This window comes from Odocoileus virginianus, chromosome 13 (genome assembly GCF_023699985.2).
Source record: "Odocoileus virginianus isolate 20LAN1187 ecotype Illinois chromosome 13, Ovbor_1.2, whole genome shotgun sequence".
In the NCBI taxonomy this organism is placed as follows: Eukaryota; Metazoa; Chordata; class Mammalia; order Artiodactyla; family Cervidae; genus Odocoileus; species Odocoileus virginianus.
In genome coordinates, this window is record NC_069686.1 from 38109711 (window position 1) to 38131195 (window position 21485).

Sequence of the window (21485 nt, forward strand, 5' to 3'; positions counted from 1 at the left end):
CTGACCTTCACTGGGGATGAGTGAGACAGTGTTCTCCAAGATCTCTCTTCCTTTATTCCAATTTGTGCACTGACGGGATTCTTTGAGTCCCAAAAGACTGCCAAGAAATTGGACATCCCTAATCAGCATATCCAAACGACTTCATTCAAGGGGATGCCCCTTACTGATGCTGTTACTGGCTCCTCATTCCAGGACCTTCCATGATCAAAGTACACTTGAGTTTTGGGAGCCACCACCTTTGCCCCGAGAGCTGGGACACTGCTGGAATTTCCAAGAGGTGACAGACAAGCCCAGAGAAGAAAAGAAGGGAGAATTAAACCAAGTTCACTCACCCTCCACCCTCATGCTATGATAAGGTCCCATCCAGTTTCTAGATGTGAAGATTCTGTCTACCGGGGTCAGTCTTTCAATCACATTTCCATGAAAGTTTCCATTCCCCGTGAATCCAGTTCCCCCCGTGGCACTAGGGGTACAGAACCCGTCGGCCAATGCAGGAGACATGAGAGATGCTGGTTCAATCCCTGGGTCAGGAATATCCCCTGGAGGAGGGCCTGGCATCCCCACTCTAGTATTCTTGCCTGGAGAATCCCAGGGACAGAGGAGCCTGGTGGGCTACAGTCCATGGGGTCGCAAAGAGTCAGACAGAGGCGACTTAGCACACAGCACAGCCCAATAAAGAGCTAGGGTAAGTATTAGGAAAACAGACATAAACATCAGTCTTCAGTCTTACATCAGGTTCCATGGGGCTTGAGCTGCTTCCAGCCAGTAAGTCTAGGACCTTGCTACCTTTAGCTTTTGTACCAGCGTGAGGTCTATAAACTCTGACCACAGACCTTATCATCCAGTTGTCGGTAGAGACTGGAGATCTCCTCATCATACTTCTCCTTCTCCTCTGCAGAGATGCCGGCGACCACGGGAGCAATGTTGTCTATGATGGGGGTGTTATCACACGGCTCTAGAGTCTTCTGGTCCTTAGCGCTGATCTGCTCATCCTCCGGCACAGCTTCTCCTGCAAAGCGCAGCCAAGAGGAGTTAGGCATTGAAGAAATTTAGCATGCAGCCCTCCAGGAAAAGTTACAAAAATAGTCAACTCCACGAAAAAGACACAAAGGACACGATAAGGAGCTGTTTAAAGTTAAGGAGTTAATAGTTTGTCGTCTTTCTGTTTGACAAGAAAGGTCATAGTTAATTGACCAAAACGAGTATAAGGAAGATTATGTAACACCCCCTCGCTCCTGATGTAAACTGGCTCCATCAACCATGCAAGCTCTCAACTAATCCAACTTTGCAGTGATACCCAGAATTTTTTGCAAACATTTTTCTTTTGTTGAGGAATATGCTGGGGCTTTACTAGAATCATGTTCTCTTTGATGATGGATTCAAAGGGAAGCAGACCTCTGAGGCACTCTAATTACAATTAATTAGGTTACTGTTTCGTTAACAGCAACAGCCAATCAAGGAACAAATTCACCATTGTTAATAGAACACTGTAGGGCCCAAATAGTCACGCTTTGAGAATCCCTGACTCTGAAGGAGGAAGTTGGGGTGGCCCTAGGACCCGGGAACTCTGACTGATGTTACACACACACACACACACACACACACACACATTTCCACTACCACTCTCTCCCCGAGGAAGTCAGAATTAATTGGCGGACTGGAGAGTTCAAATAGAATAATTTCCTATGATATCAGGTAGTCCCAGGAAAGAAACAGCAGCCCACCAAGAATATTGTGCAGACTCCTCCCTGCGTCTCGGTCTGAAGAGGAGCAGTGTCGGCGCCTTAGAAGGAAACAGTACCAAATGTGACCATGCAAATTGGGGGAAAGGGGGAAGTTCTTAAACTGGCCGAGGGCTATCCCCAACAAGAAAACTACCTGGCAAAGACAGACTGCAAAAAAGGAGTCTATGGAAACCATGTGGCTCAACTGTCTCTCTTAAATATCTACTTGGAAAGCAAACCAAAACCAAACATACTTTTCCCTTACAATGTTTACCATCAGCTTCACACTCAATTTGCTACAATCAGTGAGTGTCTGCAACATCCCAGGCCTCCCCCAGTTCTCAGCCCATAAAATGCATTCTGTGGAAATTCCCCAGGAAAACTGTCCCAAGCCAGAGGGAATTTCTCAAAGAAAAAACAACAACAAAAGGCACTCAAAGACAAATGACAGAACTTAACTCCTAATCCGTGGCTTCATGAACAGTATATATCACATCTCAAGAAACCCCCCTGAACACTGACTGTGTACATTTATCTCAATATAAACAAAGCACTTTGTGATGGGTTAGCTTTATTGCTTAAGACTCCATTATCTCACTCGATAATCACAAAATGGTACCAGAGGCCTCCACGTCAAACAAAATTAACACTCAATGATTTCACCTTGATATCACAGTTCCATTTGAAGCAGCAACTTGAAGCAAAACCTGGAATAAATTATTACTTTGCTGAATATAAAACTGAGCCAACTGTTTTTTCTTCTAAAGCTCAACCAGACTGTACTGTACCTAAGCCCTTTTCTAAAATTATTGACCTGAAACAAAACCAGAATATCAGAGTAGCCTTTGAACTGAACCTGAACCAAATCAATATTTCATTCAGTTCCAATTCTTGGTTTAAAGCATCCATCAGCAACCTTAGTGTGCAGACTGGATTTCATCCAATTAAAGCACCTATATTCTCTATAACCTGCTAAGTCCAAGGGCTATAAAAGCTGTACAGTGTTCTATTTAGTTTCCAAGTTTTGTTTTTTTTTCTGTTTGTTTAAAACATTATAAATATAAAATTATAAAAATATGTGTGTCTTTTTCTAACCATAGAGTATATATTAAAATTTGAAAGCCCTCTTTCACCTCCACCTCCCAACTCTGTTCCTTCTTAAGAGAATTTCACCATTAATACTTTGTAAATGTCCTTCTCCCACTTGGATTATGACTGTACATCTAATTTTTCAGTTCCAGCTTCTGAAATTTATGAACAGGGCAATCTAGTGCAGTATGAATTGATCTTCCAGTTAAATCTTAATAAAGAGGAGATTCTTAATTGCACTGGACCAGAAAGCAGGCAGAATATAGTCATACTCTCCACAGGCCAGGCCAGCCCAAGTCCAGAGGTATGATATGAAAACATCTGAGAGAGACATCTGAAACCCTGTGTTCCGTGGTGCCAAATGCCCAGAGAGGCAGTGATATTGTGAGTCTGGGGTCAGCTAAGGAGTTGCCTGGGGCTTGCCCGGTGGCTCAGATGGTAAAGAATCTGCCTGCAATGCAGGGGACTCAGCTTCTACCCCTGGGTCAGGAAGATCCCCCGGAGAAAGGAATAGCTACCCACTCCAATATTCTTGCCTGGAGAATTTCACGAACAAGGGATCCTGGTGGGCTACAGTCCCATAGAGTCAGACACAACTGAATGACTTTCACTTTTTTTGTTTCCAAGGAGTTATCTGGTGCATATTCCCATGTGTTTGGTGGGAGGAGGAGTCAGGGATGAACCCCACAACCTAGCAGTGGGTGACCTGCTATAACCAAAAGCCACAGGCAGGACTACCCCTAAAGCTGCCCCCTTCTTGCACTGAAAAATTGTGGCATCACAAAGTACAACCACGGTTGTTCCAGACTAGAAAGGTTCAACAAGCCAGTCAACATGGCTCTGAGAGGCACCTGAAGTGACCAACAGATGCTCCACACACATGGTCAGGGCCATAGTGGGACCCTCGGCCACCTGCACCCCCCACAGATTCAGCTAATCACAAGCCATCTCCCACTTCACTTCTTGCTTTGTTTTTTGTAAAGGCAAGGAAACACCAATGCTTTGAACACAGCATTGTTCTAAAGATTAATTAAAACAGTGTGTGTAAAAAACACAAAAATCCATTTCTTATCCCCTCCACTCCCTGACCAAGTGTCAACGTTTTAGGTTTTGTACATAGTCTCTGGGGTCCTGACAATACCTTTAGTGGTTAGAGCTCAGTTCCCAAAATAAAATATAGTAAAGCCACGAGAGTGCCTTTCAGGTTTATTTTTATTATGAAAACAACATTTGAAACCTATAGCAGGCCTTCTGGTTTCCCGTGAACAACTCTCTCAATCAAAGCATCAACATGTCCCCCACAAAGCTACATCTGAACAGCGAGCCCATCCCAGTTTTTATTCTAAAGGTCAGGCAGTCAAGATTATTTTTTGCAGCAGTCTTTCAGGCCGAGAAGAACAAAGCAGCAACATGCAGCAACAAAAGCAGCGGGTGTCTGCCGGGGACAGCACAGCTCCTGCCCAGGAAGGAATCAAGAGCCAGTTTTCCCAAACACCGCTGCCCTTCAAAGGACCCAGAAAATGACTTCCAGAAGCGTCCCTAGTAACTACACCGTCCAGCTCACAAACACGTCTGGGGATTGTAAATTCCCAACCCGCGGCAGGACCCGACACCAGGCAATCTGTCTCCATGGCAATCTCACGGCATTAATGGAGAATATTCCCTGCACTGCAGTGGACCGGGTCTCCAGAGAAGCCCCCACCAGGTGATTACAGAATAACCAATCATAACGTGGAAGACAGCTGCAAACAAACCCTGGAGAAATAATGCCCTGAAATCTGGTGGTAGGAGAAGGGAAAGGACCACAAACGAAGATCAGTATCTATTTTTATTTTTACTCTCCTTTATGTGAAAAGCAAATTTCTCTTAGTTTATCCCTTCAGGATTTATACTTGCTGTCTATAGAGAAAGGGCATGTAATATTGTAAAGCATCTTAATTTTTAGAATGAAAGGTTCCCCCCAACCCCCACCTCAAGAAAAGATTTCCTTCTTTACATAAGCATTCTGGCATTTCCTATTGTCAGATGTAATTACCTTTAAGGACTAAAAAAATTTGTGTGTACACAGGAGTGTTCAGTTGGAGCACACCTATAAGGTTTACAGAGCATTTTAATTATAAAATCAAAACCCCCAGAGGGCATAAATAACATTTCCACAAAAAATAGGAATCCATCAATTGCAATAAATAAGAATGACAGACTAATCAAAAATTCTTGTTAGCACTATTAGTTAAAAAATTCTAAAACAGGAGTTTTGGGTTTTTGTTAAAAAAATAAAATAAAAAAAGATAGAAAACCATTAGACTGCCAGTAATTCATTAAAATTTCACACATGAAGTAGCAACAAGCTAGTTATCCTTTTCATAAGTCAAGCCCCTAAAGCCTCTGGAGAATATAGTAAGGTAATTGCCTTCTCTCTGCAACTCCAGGGCATAGATTGGCTGGTCACTCACAGCTTCCACCAGAAACCAGATCAGATCTGGCAAAGGAGGTGTTTTCTTTTAATACCAATTAAACAGGCCCAGTGGCAGACCTAATGGCAGGTAATTTCTATATCAAAGAAACGAAAAAGGAAATCTTTTAAGTTGCCAGATGGGTGAGAGCAGCAGGATACAAGATGTCATTATATAAATGTAAGGTTTCAAAAAAAAAAAAACTCATTTCTTTATGGGATTATTTTGTACACACGTAGCATCTCTTACCCTAGCTGCTCGAAATACTCTAAGAAGCTTAAGACATTCTCTCATCCCTTCTAAAGTAATTTTCTAATAAACTGGTCACCCAGGAGTCAGCATCTGCTTTACATTCTTTTTACAGAGGCCACACAATTCTCCTAGCAGTCAGCATTTCTACAAGTGTTTGGTTGTCTCTTGAAAGAAGGAAGAGAGCCTAACAAACTAGATCTCTCAAATGAAATACTAACTTCTGAATTTCTACAATAATCAGAAATCCAAGGAGAAGCACATCTTCTAAATATTTAATGCCACAAGAGCAAACTGTGTTCTAACTACAGAGCCCGCACAGTTCCACAAAGCACCCACCAGCCTCAAGGTTACATTTTTAGCTACTTAGGGAACCAAGGCTGCTGTCCTGGCAGGTTTTAAATCTGGAGAACCAATCTGCTTTAGAGATTGCTGATTTTTCCACACCTTTTCAGCCTGTGATGAAATAATTTCTTTGCATGACTATATCCACCCTGTTCAATAATATTATATTTAATTATGCAAGAGACACTGTAGATGTACCATATCATCAGATTATTTCCCTGCACTTCTGACACCCAGATTTTCAGGGATCCTTCTCTGACTTCAGCTCTTGTAAAAGGCTGTCATTTCTTTAAAGGACAAAATTCAAAGACGTACCAGAGAAGAGGGCATGGGTAAAGACTGACCTGGCAACAACAGGAAACAATGGACTCAACTCTCCTCTAGCCTCACGGCCCTGGGCCCTCAGCCTTCCTTCCCCATCCTCCTGTCCAGAGTCTTCTTGGTAGCTTGAGCAGGGACCAGGGATGGGAGAGGGGGCCAGGCAGTGGCGGACTGGAAGCTGAATTCAACTCCTTTACAGGATGGTTTGAGTCCTTCCCATACATATGATCAACAAGCAACAGAGCGGGGAAAAAAAGAAAGATCCTATTTCTGACAGCTGCCCACTCCCTCTATCTGTCCTTAAGCATGTAGGCTGAATGCATTTCCATGAGGCTAAAAGTTGCCAACAGAGCCTCCAGATTTGAAGAGAGTCTGCCCGTGGATTTCAGCCCACAAGATGTCACTAGTACATCCTGGTGGACATGTGTTGTTTTTTAGCCACTCAACACCCATTCTCATAACAGCACCTCGGCTGCATTGTGAAGAATTACCCCCCCCCCAATATGAGTGCAGCTGTGGTCAGACACATTAGGGTGCCCTGTCCTCCCCCAGCCCAAGCTCACCACCCAGAACAATCTCCTCCACCTCTCCTGGGCCTCTGGGTCTCCAATATACATGACAAGGACAGAAACACATCCAGAGAGGATTCACTCAAGGTGTGGCCCCTCAGAAGCCCAGTTCCTCAGCTGTTCTTTTAGTTCTATGAGTCTCTTCTTATAGCTTTTTTTTTTTTTAATTGGAGTATTGTTAGTTTACAACATTGTGTTAGTTTCAGGTATATAGCAAGGTGATTCAGTTACACATACATATCTACTCCTTTTCAGATTCTTTTCCATTATAGATTATTACAAGATACTGAATACAGTTTCTGCTTTCTCTTTTTGTTTTTATCTTCAGAAGCCTCATTGGACCAGTGGGGAATGGAGCCAGGAGAGTGGGCGGTTCTCCCCACTCCTAATTTATAAAAACAAGGTGTGCCCCCCACCTTCAGCCCCCAAGCAGATGCCCCGGGCCACAATGCTGGAATGGCAGTGGCAGAAATGAATTAAGGCTTGGTGTAATACGTGCATTATAAGTCACAGGTCAATACGCTGAGGATCAATGTTCTATTACACCCAGAGGAGAAAACGGCAAGGCTCGCATCTGAAGTAGCCCATTAAGCTAGGAGCATACAGGTGGGGTGGGGTCAGGTAGGGACCGGAATACCAGCATGTAATAAGAGTATTTCACAGCTTTCGAATGACTTTGGGCAGGGACTGCTCTCTCCTGCAGCCAACTGTATCAGATGTACCTCCCTTCACTTATTTACAGTATCTGCCTGGACTCGACTGGCCACTGAGACATCACATTCTTTTACCTTTCCCACCCCTCTCCATGTGTGTGCTAAATCACTTGAGTCGTGTCTGACTCTTTGTGACCCCATGGGCTGTAGCTCACCAGGCTCCTCTGTCCATGGGATTTTCCAGGCAGGAATACTGGAGTGGGCTGCTATTTCCTTCTTCAGGGGATCTTTCTAATCTAGGGATTGAACCTTCAAAATCCCACCAGCTCTCTAGTTGACACCGCCCAGCCGTGCCCCCATGATCATGAGGAATCAGAATGCACAGGACACATTGGGGGGAATTCCAGTCCCTCCTTTTCACACTCATCTCCCCAGCCTACACAACAAACCACAAGGACTGTGTGCACACTGCACCCACAACAGAAAAAGAACGAACTCAGGAGTCCATCCTGTGGAATCAGCTTGGGCAAGTATCATATCCTGCCTAAAAGAGACACACGGTCTCCAAACAGAACAGAAAGCCTCTGGAGTTTTGCTGGATGAGCAGTTAATCCTTAAAATAGTCCTTCACTCACACCCAGTCAAAGGACCACCTCACCATGCCTCCACCTGCCTCACTTCCGGTCTGAAAGTTTTATACCACTTCAGTAGGTTCTCTATATTTGAAAACTTTCACTTCCAGAAAAAAAAAAAAAATCCTTTAAAATGTGAGCTTGCAGGACAGAACTCCAGAGAGCTCCCTTCTCTTAATCACTCAGTGATTACATATTAACATGGGGGTGAATGGAGGAGTCTCTAAGACCCTCCCTCTCCTCTTCCCTCTCCTCTCTTCAGAGTCCAGAGAGGACCTCATCCCTACCTATACCTTCAATTATGTCCTAAAGATCCATGACTCCCAGGGACTTCCCTGGCAGGCCAGTGGTTAAAACTTTGCCTTGCAACTCAGAGGTTGTGGGTTCGATCCCTGGTCAGGGAGGTAAGATCCCACATGCCTTACAGCCAAAAAATCAAAACATAAAACTGAAACAATACTGTATAAAATTCAATAAAGACTTTAAAAATGCCTCACATTTAATGTTCATGAAAGTTATGCTAGCCATAAATTTAAATTAAAAAAAATCCACAACCCACATATTTTTCTTTGTCACTCAAGCAGCTCCCCTGAGCTCCAGACACTCAGACCTAACTTCTTATCTGGCATTTTCACTTGGATGTTCCACAGGCACCTCAAACTCCCCTCGTCCTCTCCCACGTCTCACTTCTGGTTCTCCTCCCCCATTTCTTGTCTCAGTGAGTGGCTCTGCCCTCCATCCAACTCAGCAAGCCAGAAACCTTGACGCTGTCTCTCCCTACAGCCACCAGCCTCACCAAGCCTGGCTGGTCTCACCTCCTAAATACCTCTCTGGTCTGCCCATCTCTCCCCCTTTCCACTGCCCTGTCTCTCAATTCAACGACTAAATCTCATGCCTGGAGGTCCTAGCGCTCTTCCCGTGCCCTCCAGTCCATCCTCCAACACAACTAATGGATCTTCGAAAACGCGAATCTCATCATCCGATAGCCTTGAATGGCTTTTCACTGCTTCTGAGAAAATGACCAGAATCCTGAATGAGTACTGCCCAGGCCTGTCTGCTGCTCTTGCCCACTGCAGTTCGGTGCTGGCCCACCCCAGCTCTCCACACGGGCCTTCATGCTCCCGCCCCTCAGGGCATGCAAACCCGGCTCCCCAGCCCCACCCCCACTTCCACCCTCACCTCCTACTTTGCTCAACAAACTGCTCTGCTTCTCTCGGAACTTACTGGAGGAAACCTTTGCTGACTTGACTCCAGCTCAGGGCCGCCTTCTGTAATAACCCTCGGCACCTCATCCTCTCCCTTTTTGGTACATTTCGTGATTGTGCTTGGAGACTATCTCCCTCACCAGCCTGTAAGCTCTGTGAGGGCAAAGACCATGCCTGACTGCTCACCCTCTAATCCCTGGCACTGCCTTTAACACAGGCTTACTTAACATACAATTATGTAAATCTATCCTGTATCAAAACCACATGTTAGTTTTCCCGAATTATGTAAATTAAGGGCTTAGGTAGGATCTCACCTCACAGGATGTGAAAAACAGTAAATTTCTGAGTGCATTTGCAAAGTGGATGAAATGAGGCAACAGTTAAAATGAGGCCAAGTGACTAGTTCAAGAGTGGGAGACAGTGCTCAAAAGAGACAAAAAGATAAGCATCGGTCAGGCAAAAAGGGCAATGGGCAGATCCCAGAGGACAGTGACTGAAGGATGGAAAACTGCAGGGCTGGGTTGGTGCTTGGCAAAGGACAGGAAAGAAAAGAACAAGGTTAGTTGCCCACACCATAATGTTTCTAAGGCCAGTGCCCCACTTTTGCCAAAAGGTTGTATTGAATGTTCCAGGTGTCCAGCAGAGAAATGACCCAAGAGGATCGCAGAAATAGAACAAAATTTCATAGGGCGCTTCCCGCCTTTCCAAGCACCCCTCCCCACTCTCCTACTCCTGCCAAATTGCAAGAAGTCATCCACCAGCCGCAGATGCTGAATTATTCAATTATTCTAGCAGCTTTCAAAACACATGTGCAGCTAGAAAGTCGCCCCCAAAGAAAAGAATGGTGTTATTTAGGCTACTAGGTCATTTCTTGAACCTCTCTTGAATCCTGGTTGGCCACGTAATTGTTCTTCAATTGAACAGTAGCTCATTGACACCCACCCCTCCTAGCAAAAACAGAGGCAAACATATAATCATAAGACATCTGCTGCTAACTGTGCACTTCCAAGCAGGCAGGTTACTTTTGGATTTTGCACAGCGGCCGCCAGGCTCCCACAGTCACCCAAGATTGAGACCTGATGCAGCATCTGAAATAAATACCAACACCAACCATCCACTATCTCCCACCACCACACACACCAAGCTGCCTTGTTTCCATGGGGGAAAAAAGGGGAGGGGGGATAGAAAAAGGACTTGTGCCTGCTAACCTCCATCACAAAGCAAAAATCACTGAAATGATCTGTCTGCATGTGGAAACCCTTCTCCAACACCTCACCCATAGCCCACCCACCACTGCACGTCAGCTCTCTGAGATATTTTCTTTGAGGAGAACACACCAAAGAGAATGCTTTAGGGAAAAAAGAAAAATGAGTCACGAAACAAGCCTTTGAGACTCCATTTTAGGACCGAGTTTCTTCAGGAATCCTCTATTTCTAGCTCTGAAGAAGCAGAGCATGAAGATGAGTTGGGCCAAAAAAAAAAACAGCAAACATTTGCCAGAGGTGACTTTTAACTCCAAATCAATTATAAAACTCACAGAGGAGAGAATGACATTTTTCATCTAATCAAAAGCAATCAAAGCCCCAAAGTCTCAAACACCACCCTCTACACCTCAAATGTGGCTACCAGAGAGTGAATTGCAGTAGTGGATAGAGGTGCATCTCAATCAAAGCAGATTAAGGCAACCTTGCAAACAGTCACTTGCCCACACTAGGAATGTATGTCAGTCAAGCGACAGGGTGGGAGCAGGGATCAGTGCTAGGGAAAACATCTGCTTGTTCACATAGCTTGCTGAAAGGTGGGACCAAGCTCCACCATCATCCACTCTTTCCCAAGTGTCCCAGGACGTCAACAGTCATGGGGGAAAAAAAGCACGCCCTCATACCTCCTTCTTCCTCTCATTCTTCCTTACCATTTCTCCATCTGTTTAGCTCCATCTCCAGATGCTGGATAACATTCTTCAAAGTCTTATTTTTCTCTTTCTCTTTTTCGTATTTCTTCTTCCATTCTTCAGCTGTCAGTTCCAGGTTCACAGAGACTGTATTCTTGATGGTCTTAGCCCTGGTGTGAAAAACATAAGGGAAAAATTCTGAGCAGAGTTACTAGCATTTGCTATATCATGAATATAATTAAACTTCAAATTCCTTTCACACCAGAAGATTAGGACTTGGGGAGCAGGAAGGATGCTAGAGCTTTTACTACCACCCTCTTAGCTGCTTTAATGGCCCCACTATTTCCAAGGCTCCAAAACTCACCTTTTCCTTTTTTTTTGCCTCCTTTTCCTCCTGCCTGTCTCTAGACCCAACGGGATTGTCATCTAAATTGCCTGGAGTCTTTCTCTATTCCCTCTGCCACCTTTTCTACTCCCTCTGCCATCACCTTGGCCTATGTTCTCAGCACCAACCTGTGGTTAGAGCCTAGCTTTTCAGACATTCAGCATCCTCCTTTAAGCATCCTGCATGCCACTTTCAGATTCATCTGCCCAGGAAGAGCTTCCTTTCGATTCAATTAACGTCTGTGAAACACCAGGGATTTACCACAATAAACGCGACACGGTCTCTGGCCTTAGAGTTTACAGTTTCTAACAATAGACACACAGACAAATCACTTCTTTCTCTTACGCACACTTGATACCTCAGCGTCACCCCTGAGGTACTGAACGCAGGTCGGCCCACGCCTCCAGGGACAGATGGTCACTTCACCAACTCAGGGTGGCCAGGCGAAACCACGGCTCCGAGCTGAGCACATCCTCTCCCACCACCCAGTCCCCAAGAAGGAGCAGAGGGCCCATTTTTCTCAGATCATCCCATTTTTTTTTCAAGAAAAGTCAGAAATTGAGATTTTTCTTCATATATCCCAGTTGAATATAATTTTTCAAACTGATATGTGGGGTATACAAACAAGTCTAATGGCCACCATTCTGCCACTTGTGGTATAAAGCGTGACCACCCAGGGCAGATGGCCTGGCGGGGGATGCCCCAGTGGAGCTCTGGACAGTCAGTCAAGGCGGTGCCGGGTCCAGTCAGTAATGAAAGCAAAATACATGATGCGCCAACTTACGCACAGAAATGAACATGTAAGGTCTGTCCAACTGAAAAGCAAATTCATTCAGAACTCTACTTATTACATACTTTTTAAGAAGTAAAAACTTCTTTTAAAAACTTCATTTATGTACTATCCCCTTTTATTTGCTACTGACTTTTTCATTGTGAACTCCCACCAGTTCTTGTCCTGTCACATTTGCCAGCACTATCTGATGTGTGATTCGGGTTAATCATTATTGTCATGAAATGACATTGTGGACACAATTTCTATTTCAGGAAAAGAAATTCAGAGATCCTCACCAGTGCAGCAGATGTCATTCTTAAAAATTAATTTCTAAAGCAGATAATTAAATAACCCAACTGTCAAAAGAAGAGTTAAAACAATTTCTATGCAAGACTCTACTTAAGAATTAGTATAATTCTCCCTCACTCACTGTAGCTTATGGCTGCTGTCTCCAGAAGTGTTTCCACCCTGTTTTCAAATAGTAGCAACTTTATTGCTACTTTAAAGTCTGGGCCAATTTGACACACTCACCTCACCACTCTCCCAACATCCTTAGGCAGTGTCATGGATGTTTCTCAGATACAAGCACAAACACTGAAGCATCCATTTTAACTGAGTTAAGTCAGAAAGTAAAAAATAACCTATGGCTGAAATGTTTACGGACATTTAAGGATATACTTTGAGGCTACTAATCTTAGTTATCGCACCACAGAGTCTCTTGATGATTTCCAATGATACAAGAAGGAGAAGCATAAAGCCTTTATGTTGTAATCTGGCAGGTTTAGCCAGAAGTACAATTTTGTGAGCAGACCCAACAAGGTTATCACTGGTATAACTGATCCTCATTCTCAAAGTTCTCTTAAGAGAACTTTGTTCAGAAAATTCTTTTTCTCCCACTTCTGCAGTAATCAGAGTCCTGGCAGGAAATAGTCTTCTCAAATTGGGAAGAGTGTAACAAAGGTATGGTAAGGGTGATGGGAAATAACAAGGGATAACAGGTAATATACAGATAATAGCTCAGATGGTAAAGCGTCTGCCTGCAATGCAGGAGACCCGTGTTCGATCTCTGGGTCAGGAAGATCCCCTAGAGAAGGAAATGGAAACCCACTCCAGTATTCTAGCCTGCAGAACTTCATGGACAGAGGAGGCTGGCAGGTTATAGTCCATGGGGTCGCAAAGTATCGGACACGACTGAGTCACTAACACACACACACACAATAGTGATGGGGAGATCCGTTACCACTCTTAGGCTGAAGGGGGCCCAGAGGAAGGGAAATATAAGAGGAAAGCTATCTAGACTTGCAGATACAAGGCCAGACAAGTGGTTACCAGCAGGGAGAGGGAAGAGGGGAAGGGCAAGGCAGGGGCAGGGGATTAAGAGGGACAAACCACTATGCATACAATAAATAAGCTACAAGGATATAGTGTGTAGCACAGGGACTATAACAAATATTTTATAATAACTACAAATAGACTGTAACCTTTTAAAATTGTGAATCACTGTATTGTACACCTCTAACATATATTGACAATATCATACATCAGCTATGCTTCAATTTAAAAAAAAAATGTAAATTTTAAAAACTGTTAAACCCTTAAAAGAAAATTGCTGCCCTGTCAAAGCTGTTAACAGCCTGTAGTCTAGGAACACAGCCAACCTGAAGTGACCCTTCATGGAAGAAGCCATGAAATTAATACCCTGACATCACTCTCTTCTCTCCTTTTGAGTACCTGACTATGTTCCTCTCCCATTGGTGGAACCTAACTGGAAGTCAGAGGCAAAGGAGCCCATTGTAGTTGTCCCAGCTGGTCGCTGTCCCAGGGTGCAGAGCAGAGCAGAGATGGTACAGAAACAATCCAGAGGAACAGATGGAAGATACACAACCCAACTCCCATTTGGAACTGAGAATAATAGCGGGAAACCATGTCTTCTGCTTCTGCCCTAGACAGACTCCATTCAGTCACTAATGAGGCAGACCATCATGCCTCTCCATCTACTAAATGGAGAACATGAAGAAACCAGCCAACACTGATTAGAAAGATATTAATTATCCCAAATGTGTTGTGCAGATTTTAAATAATCTGAAATAAAGTCTCGGGAGATTTGCATGTATGTATTGAAATTGACAACTTGATTCTAAGATTTATAACAGAAATAAAGAAGGCCAACAATAGAAAAGACAATTTTGAAGGACAAAGAGGATGGAATATAAATATACTATAAAGCCACAGTAATTAAAACTGATCAAATACTCCAGAAACTTTAGAACAGAAACAGAATGGATTATCTGCAGACACTCGGCCATGTAGCTATCTGATGCACAACAAAGGTGTGCACACAGCGCAGAGGGGAGGCCTGCCCTTTCCGTGCACGGTGCTTTACTGACTCCCCCAGTAACATAGGAAAAGCTCTATACAGAGAGTCACATGCATAAACGTGAAAGGTAAACAACAAAGGTGTGCACACAGCGCAGAGGGGAGGCCTGTCCTTTCCATGCACGGTGCTTCACTGACTCCCCCAGCAACATAGGAAAAGCTCTATACAGAGAGTCACATGCATAAATGCGAAAGGTAAACAACAAAGGTGTGCACACAGCGCCGAGGGAAGGCCTGTCCTTTCCATGCACGGTGCTTCACTGACTCCCCCAGTAACATAGGAAAAGCTCTATACAGAGAATCACATGCATAAACGTGAAAGGTAAACAACAAAGCTGCTAGAAGAAAACAGGGGAGTATCTTTAAGACCTTAGGGTAGATAAAGATTTATTTCTTAAATAGAACAGAAAGAAAATATAAACTTGACTTCATTAAAATTAAAAACCCTCTCTTCATTAAAAGTCACCATTAAAGGAGTTAAAACATAAACTACAAAGTGGGAAAAGATACAAACGATCCATGTATCTGACAAAGGACTTATCCAGAATAATCCCTATAAATCAATCAGAAAAAAACACACAACTGGTGAAAACACCAGGTAAAGATTTGAATAGGAACTTCACAGAAGAAGTGCCAATAAATTGTACCCTGAAAAGTGTGCCAAATGTCATTAGCCTTCAGGGAATAAAATGACAAAAAGATATATTTACACACCGAATAGAACAGTTAAAATTTTTTAAACTGATAATGCTAAGTGTTGTTGAGGATGCGCAATGACTATAACACTCACCTGCTACTAGACAGAATGTAAACTATTCCAATCATTTTGGAAAACTCTTTGGTACTATCTATTAAAACTAAATACTCACAGGTATATAACCAACAGAAATGAAGACATATGTTCACCTAATGACATGGCAATCAATGTCATGGCAACTTCATTTATAACAGCCCCAAGATGAACACAATCCAAATATCAACAATAGAACGCATACATACATACTATATTGATACAAAATACTGTATACCTATGGAAAATAAACTGCTCATAATCTAACAAGGTAGTGAACTTCAGAGATAACAGTGTTGCATAAAAGAAGCCAGATACAAAACAATACTGTATGTCTTTATTTGTAAACAGTTCAAAGACAGCAAATAGTATCTATGTTGACAGAAGTCAGGATGCCATCTACTCCTGAGAGTTGGATACTGACTGGGAGGGTGTAAAATAGAGGTTTTGGCAAAAACCACTACAATATTGTAAAGTAATTAGCCTCCAACTAATAAAAATAAATGGAAAATTTTAAAAATTAAATAAAATAAAGCTTTCTAAGATGCTGGGGTGATAGTTACATGTGTATATACATTTGTAAAATTTTTACTGAGTTGCATACTTATATTTACTTTACTATATGCATGTTATACTCAACATAAGTAAGTTAAGAAGAATAAACTGATGTGTAAAGAAATCAAGTCAGATAAAAATTTCCAGATTGTGAAATAAATAAGAGGTACTAAGAGAGACAGTAAACTTCTATGCCTGGAGTTTGTTGTGTTTTTTTTTAATACAATATTCTCCTATCTAGGATGTTGAAACCAGCCTTGCAAAGAGGAATATAGAGTGTCTCAGTCCCTTACTACTACAAGAGACCTAGAATAAAAGGATGATCTACATCTACAATTTCTTTTGCTTTTTACTGTGAACTTTAAGAAAATCTACAGAGTAAAAGGGCCTCATGATTAGGTTCTATCTAATTTGCCACTCACAAGTCCCTCTCCTCCTTTGTCAGGATTTAGCTGGTTGCCATCAGTATGAGTTAGCTAGTGATCTGATGGGTTTTTGTTTTGTTGTTTTGCTTTGTCTTGACTTGTCCACTGTAGAGCATGTCCTATATCTTTCAGCTCTCATACTCTTTCCTCTTCTATTCTGGTATTTCCCACATACTTGAGAGCTGTCTATAACACTAAGAAAAATCAGTGTCATTCTAAACATCTAGACTCTGTTCAAACACAAATCAACATGGATCCTAGGCACTCAGGACCATACATGGACACAATGTCTGGACCCGTGCGCACACATACATACACATGTGTATTTTCTGCTCAGCTTGGTTCCAAAGGAATTTCAGGTAGCTAACAAGGAACATAAAGTCAATGGAACAGCAGAAATTAAGAACTGCTTTTAAGGCAGGTTTTATCACATTTTGTCTAGCTGAAGCTGTATAGAAGCAGCACTGCCACCCAGTCCTATAGCTTTGGGACATTATCTCCTAGATGCAAGAAAACAAACCCATAATCCATGTGAGCCTTACTGTAGCCATGAACTTACTGCTCACTCATCATCTTTATGGCTCAGTCTCACTCTGATAACATCTGATTAATCCAGTGTTGATGCCATCACTCACAAAGGAGCACAAAATAACTTGGGTCTTCATCTCTAAAGATCTTCTGTTTGGTTTTTCAGCCAGAGCCCCCACACTGTATACAGAAATAAATGCCTGTTCCTTAAGCTATGACAATAGCAGACACTGAGAAAAATCCTAACCAAAGGCTAGATAGGGAAAGAATCTTAATTAATATTAGGTTTATAACTTAATAGTAAGACCTATTTAGCACAATGAGCAAAATCTTGAAGGCACAATGATTAGGGTATCTGTTTTGCAGTTTTTCTGTGTTTTAGCTTGCTTTACAGAGTTAAGCACCACTTAAATAATATACAACCTAAGCTTGTGCCAGATATAACATGTCTTTTCCCCATAGAGAGAGAACCAGGACCTAGTTTTTACAAGACCTCAAAGCTCATAAATGTTAAACAGCCTTGGGGAAGGCAGACCAAACACAGCTGACAGAGAGCAGAGGACACAGCAGATCCCCATATAAAGACAGTGACATCAGAAAAGGATTACATTGACATATTCCACTGAGGGATGGAAGGAGGATGGCTCTTCCATTGTCTCTTCCAAGGCCTCCTTGTCCTTAAGTGTTCTGTGAAGTCCTCCTCAGCACCTCCCATTTCCTCTGTCACAGAACTTGCAATTTACTTGTTCAGAAGCACACGTTCAGGCTTCCAAGACAGCCGATCATGTCCACTTCTATCACCGTTATTAAGCCCCCATACATTACAGCATTCTATAACTTGGCACTTGAAGCAAACCTTCATTGGAAAGGGGAAGTCCTAGAACCACTGGTTCACATCCCTCTATGCCTGATAAGTTCAACTCCACCTACGTCCTTAATAATTGCCTATACTCATCTTTCCGGCCAAGATCATTTCTAAATGATACAGAAACTACATACTATTGGAGTTTCTTCAAATTACCTTGGCCTCCCCTGGAACAGCCAGGAAGATGTTTATTCTTGGTACCTTCTTACCTCTTGTTTTTCAGCATTTTCCTTCCCTCTCGCATTTGGACAAGGAGCTCTAGACAAACCCAGACCTCCAATGTATAATAAATCTGTTTGTATATTACTCCACACTGTGAATGGTGTATGTGAGAGACAAAGAGACTGAGATCTTCCCACTGTGGGAGAGGGTAGTCTAGCATCCCTTTCTATCAGTTAGGGTTCTCCAGAGAAACAGAACCAACAGAACAGATATATAGATGAATGGATGAATAGATACCCTATCTGATATATACATGAATACCTTCCATCCATCTGTCTAGCTAGCTATTTAAAGAAATTGGCTCACTGGAAACTCATGCAGAAATTGTTGCTGCATTCTTGAGGAAGAATTTCCTCTTCTCCAAAAAACCTCATTTTTCGCTCTTATGGCCTCCATCTGACTGGATGGGGCACACCTCTATTATGGAGGATAATGTGTTTACCTGAAGTCAACTGCTGCTAGACAGTAACCACATCTACAAAACACTTTCATAACAACACCCAGGTTAGTGTTAGATTAAATAATGGGCTACTACAGCCTACTCAAGCTCACACATAAAACCATCACACCTTCTACTCCATTCTAGGTCCTAGGTTCCCATGTAAGACGCCTAACATTCTTCTGGAAACGTGACTGCCACAAAGCACCTTCCCATTCCCTGGTAAGGCCATTTCCCTGCTCATGAGTAGGGGATGTAGGAAAGCAAAAACCAAGAGCTTTAAATTTGGTCTTTTGAAAAACTCTAGTCTCCCAAGAAATATTAAGAAATGACCAGCCTGGATGAGGATTTGGCATCCAGGTAAATTAACTGTCATCCACAACATCTCATCCTCCAAAGAGCAAAAATTAATCCTATGGGTGTTTTGGCAACAGGCTCTCCAACAGGAACCAATCTGAGTCTTAATCCATTGTATGTCAGAACTGTAGCCAAGCATCTCCTTTGGCCAAAGCTCTGGTCCTGCAGGGAACTTGTCAAGCTCTGCACATATGCGTGTTGCACACACACCACTCAGGCTCTGCCTGATCCAGCTACCATCAAACTGAGCATGAAATGGGACAGTTTTGGTTTTTTTTTTTTTTTTTTTCCTGAAAAGTGCATATTGGAAAAAGAAAAAAGAGTATTACTTTTCCTGAACTATCCATTCTTCTTTCACATTTAACATACAAAACAAAGCCTCTGAATTATTCAGGCTGGATCAATCAAAACACTTGGTGTCAATGATGTGCTGATTCAGGCTGTTTCTAAACTGGTCTGCCCCCAGGGGCCTCCCCTTTTCCTCATTGTTGCCCCAAATCAAGGTACACTGAACAGGCTTCCAAGATAATTGGGGGATTTGAGTTTATACTTCTAAAACTTAAAAATATCCTTTTCGAATGGTGCTATAAAGTACTTTGGAAGAGTAATTAAAGACTAGAAAATGAAATGCTAGAAGCCAGATGAAAAAGAAGAATCAATGAAACTGCTCTAATTTGAGTCCCCAACCCTTAAAGCTGCAAGTGTTCAGCTTCCTGACAGGGGACAGCTCTTTGACTCTCCATCGCCTGGAAATTCAAGTATTGCCTCCTCAACCAGATTGAAAGCTCTATGACAACTCAGGAAATGGCTCTACCACTTTCCTAGCACAATGCTGGGCATTCAGGGGACAAAAAGTAACAGGCCGGACCCAAAAGAAGAGCCATCATCACAGAAACCAAGAAACAGACACAGTGAAATCTGTTCCTTTAAATTCTAGGACTTCATCTAGAATCCTGCAGAGTGCTGACTTGGAAGGCTGCCCTCAGGCATCTGTACTCTCTGTCATGTTTCCACTGCTTCAAAGGACCTACTACTGCTTTATTCAGACCGTCAATACAGTATGGCTTAACAACAAACATGGACTTTCTTCGTGTTCTTGAAAGAACCATGTGGCGATAACTAGGGAACTCCGTGCTGCCCTTAGGTGTGGCCTGCAACAAGAATATAATGAACACTCATTACACTGAGTTTGGGAGGTGCGCAGCAGTCTTTTTTGAGTTCAAAGTGCTTAATCTCATTAGCTGTCAGTACCATGTCCAATCTGAGGTTCAGACTCATGTCTGCTGTGTGACTGGGTTCAATGTGTGTATTTAACAATAAAGCAAGTATTGGCCCCGTAGAGAAGTTAGATGTCCTTGAAGAATCCATTAACTGACTTGAAGACGGAGGAAAGGGAACAAAACATAACACATTTCTAATTACAAGCAGGAAAACAAATCAGATCTAAACCTCAACCAATTTTTGGACATAATGGTGTCATAGTACAGCAACTGCCCTAATGTTCTGGGATTCCTACATAATAAGCATTAGCTTCATCTGCTCATTCGTTTGATGACATTTGTCTACTGACCACCTACTGTGTCCCAGTTGTCCTAGGTGCTTGTTGGTGCCACTCACTGATGCTGGTAATAAACTAATTCTTATCCTCATGGAGCCCAGTATTCAAATGACTCTGACAAAAGATTACAAACCAACCTATTTCATTTGAAAATGTAATTGACCTACTATTTATTTCCTGGCATCCCAAATTATCAGCATTTAATTATCAGATTATCAGATTTCTTTCATCATTCATTGCAGAAATCTAATTCTACTGCTTCATTCAGTCCTGATCCTTATATTACAGCTGTATCCTGTACCTTATATCACGTTTGGTCCAGCCCCACGCATGACTGTGACTTTCCCAAGCCTGTCCAAAGATGGAGGAAAGAAGGAACTTGCAATTACGGGACACCATATTCCATGCCAGCCCTTGTGCTGAGTAAAAACTGAAGCCACTCATCTAATCCTCCCAATAATTTTCATAAGTAGGTGTTATTACATTATTATATTTTTTTCCTACAGGCAAAGAGGCTGAGGTTCCAAGAGAAGGAAAAGGGAGAAAAAAATGAGTCAGGAGCAGAGCTGAGCTTCAAAGCAGGAGTAACCGGCCCCAGAGGCCTATGCTCACCCAGATTCCTGATCAAGCAGCCTGCATGGAAGAGGCTGCGGGTCAGGTGATACAGTCTCAGTCCAGTAACATCCCACAATTTACCAGCTTTGTGGCCTCAGGGGCAGGACCTAATGGCTTGGCGCCTAGGTCTCAATCCCATCCTCTGTACAAAGGGGAGAAACACCTACCTGACAGAATTTATATGAGGATTCTGACATGTCTGCCACATGCTAGTTCCTTAGAAAAGTGCTAGTGATAATGATGATGCTATGATGGCCTCACTGAGATTAGAAGAAAGTAAATCATCATTTTCACTCATACCTAAAACTCTTCCTCTAGACAGTTGCGGCATGCCCACCAACAACAGCAGCCTTGAGACAGAGCCTGCATCCCAGGAAGACTCTGGGTTGCAAAGGTGTAAAGTATCTTTGCTTTATGGGTGGGAATATTTTTTTAAAAGAGATGTTCCTTTTATAAACACACCCAGT

At 42.7% G+C, this 21485-nt stretch overlaps 1 protein-coding gene across 1 annotated transcript in view; it reads right to left on the reverse strand.

The window, feature by feature from the left end:
- The window catches only part of KIF5C (kinesin family member 5C), a 155394-nt gene that overhangs the window by 52406 nt on the left and 81503 nt on the right, over nucleotides 1-21485 (reverse strand). Inside the window, exons 11-12 of the mRNA XM_020893429.2 lie at nucleotides 11153-11301; nucleotides 834-1009 (exon numbers count right to left, since the gene is read on the reverse strand). Of these exons, the coding sequence (XP_020749088.1) occupies nucleotides 834-1009; nucleotides 11153-11301 (325 nt within the window). The remainder of the gene's footprint in view (nucleotides 1-833; nucleotides 1010-11152; nucleotides 11302-21485) is intronic.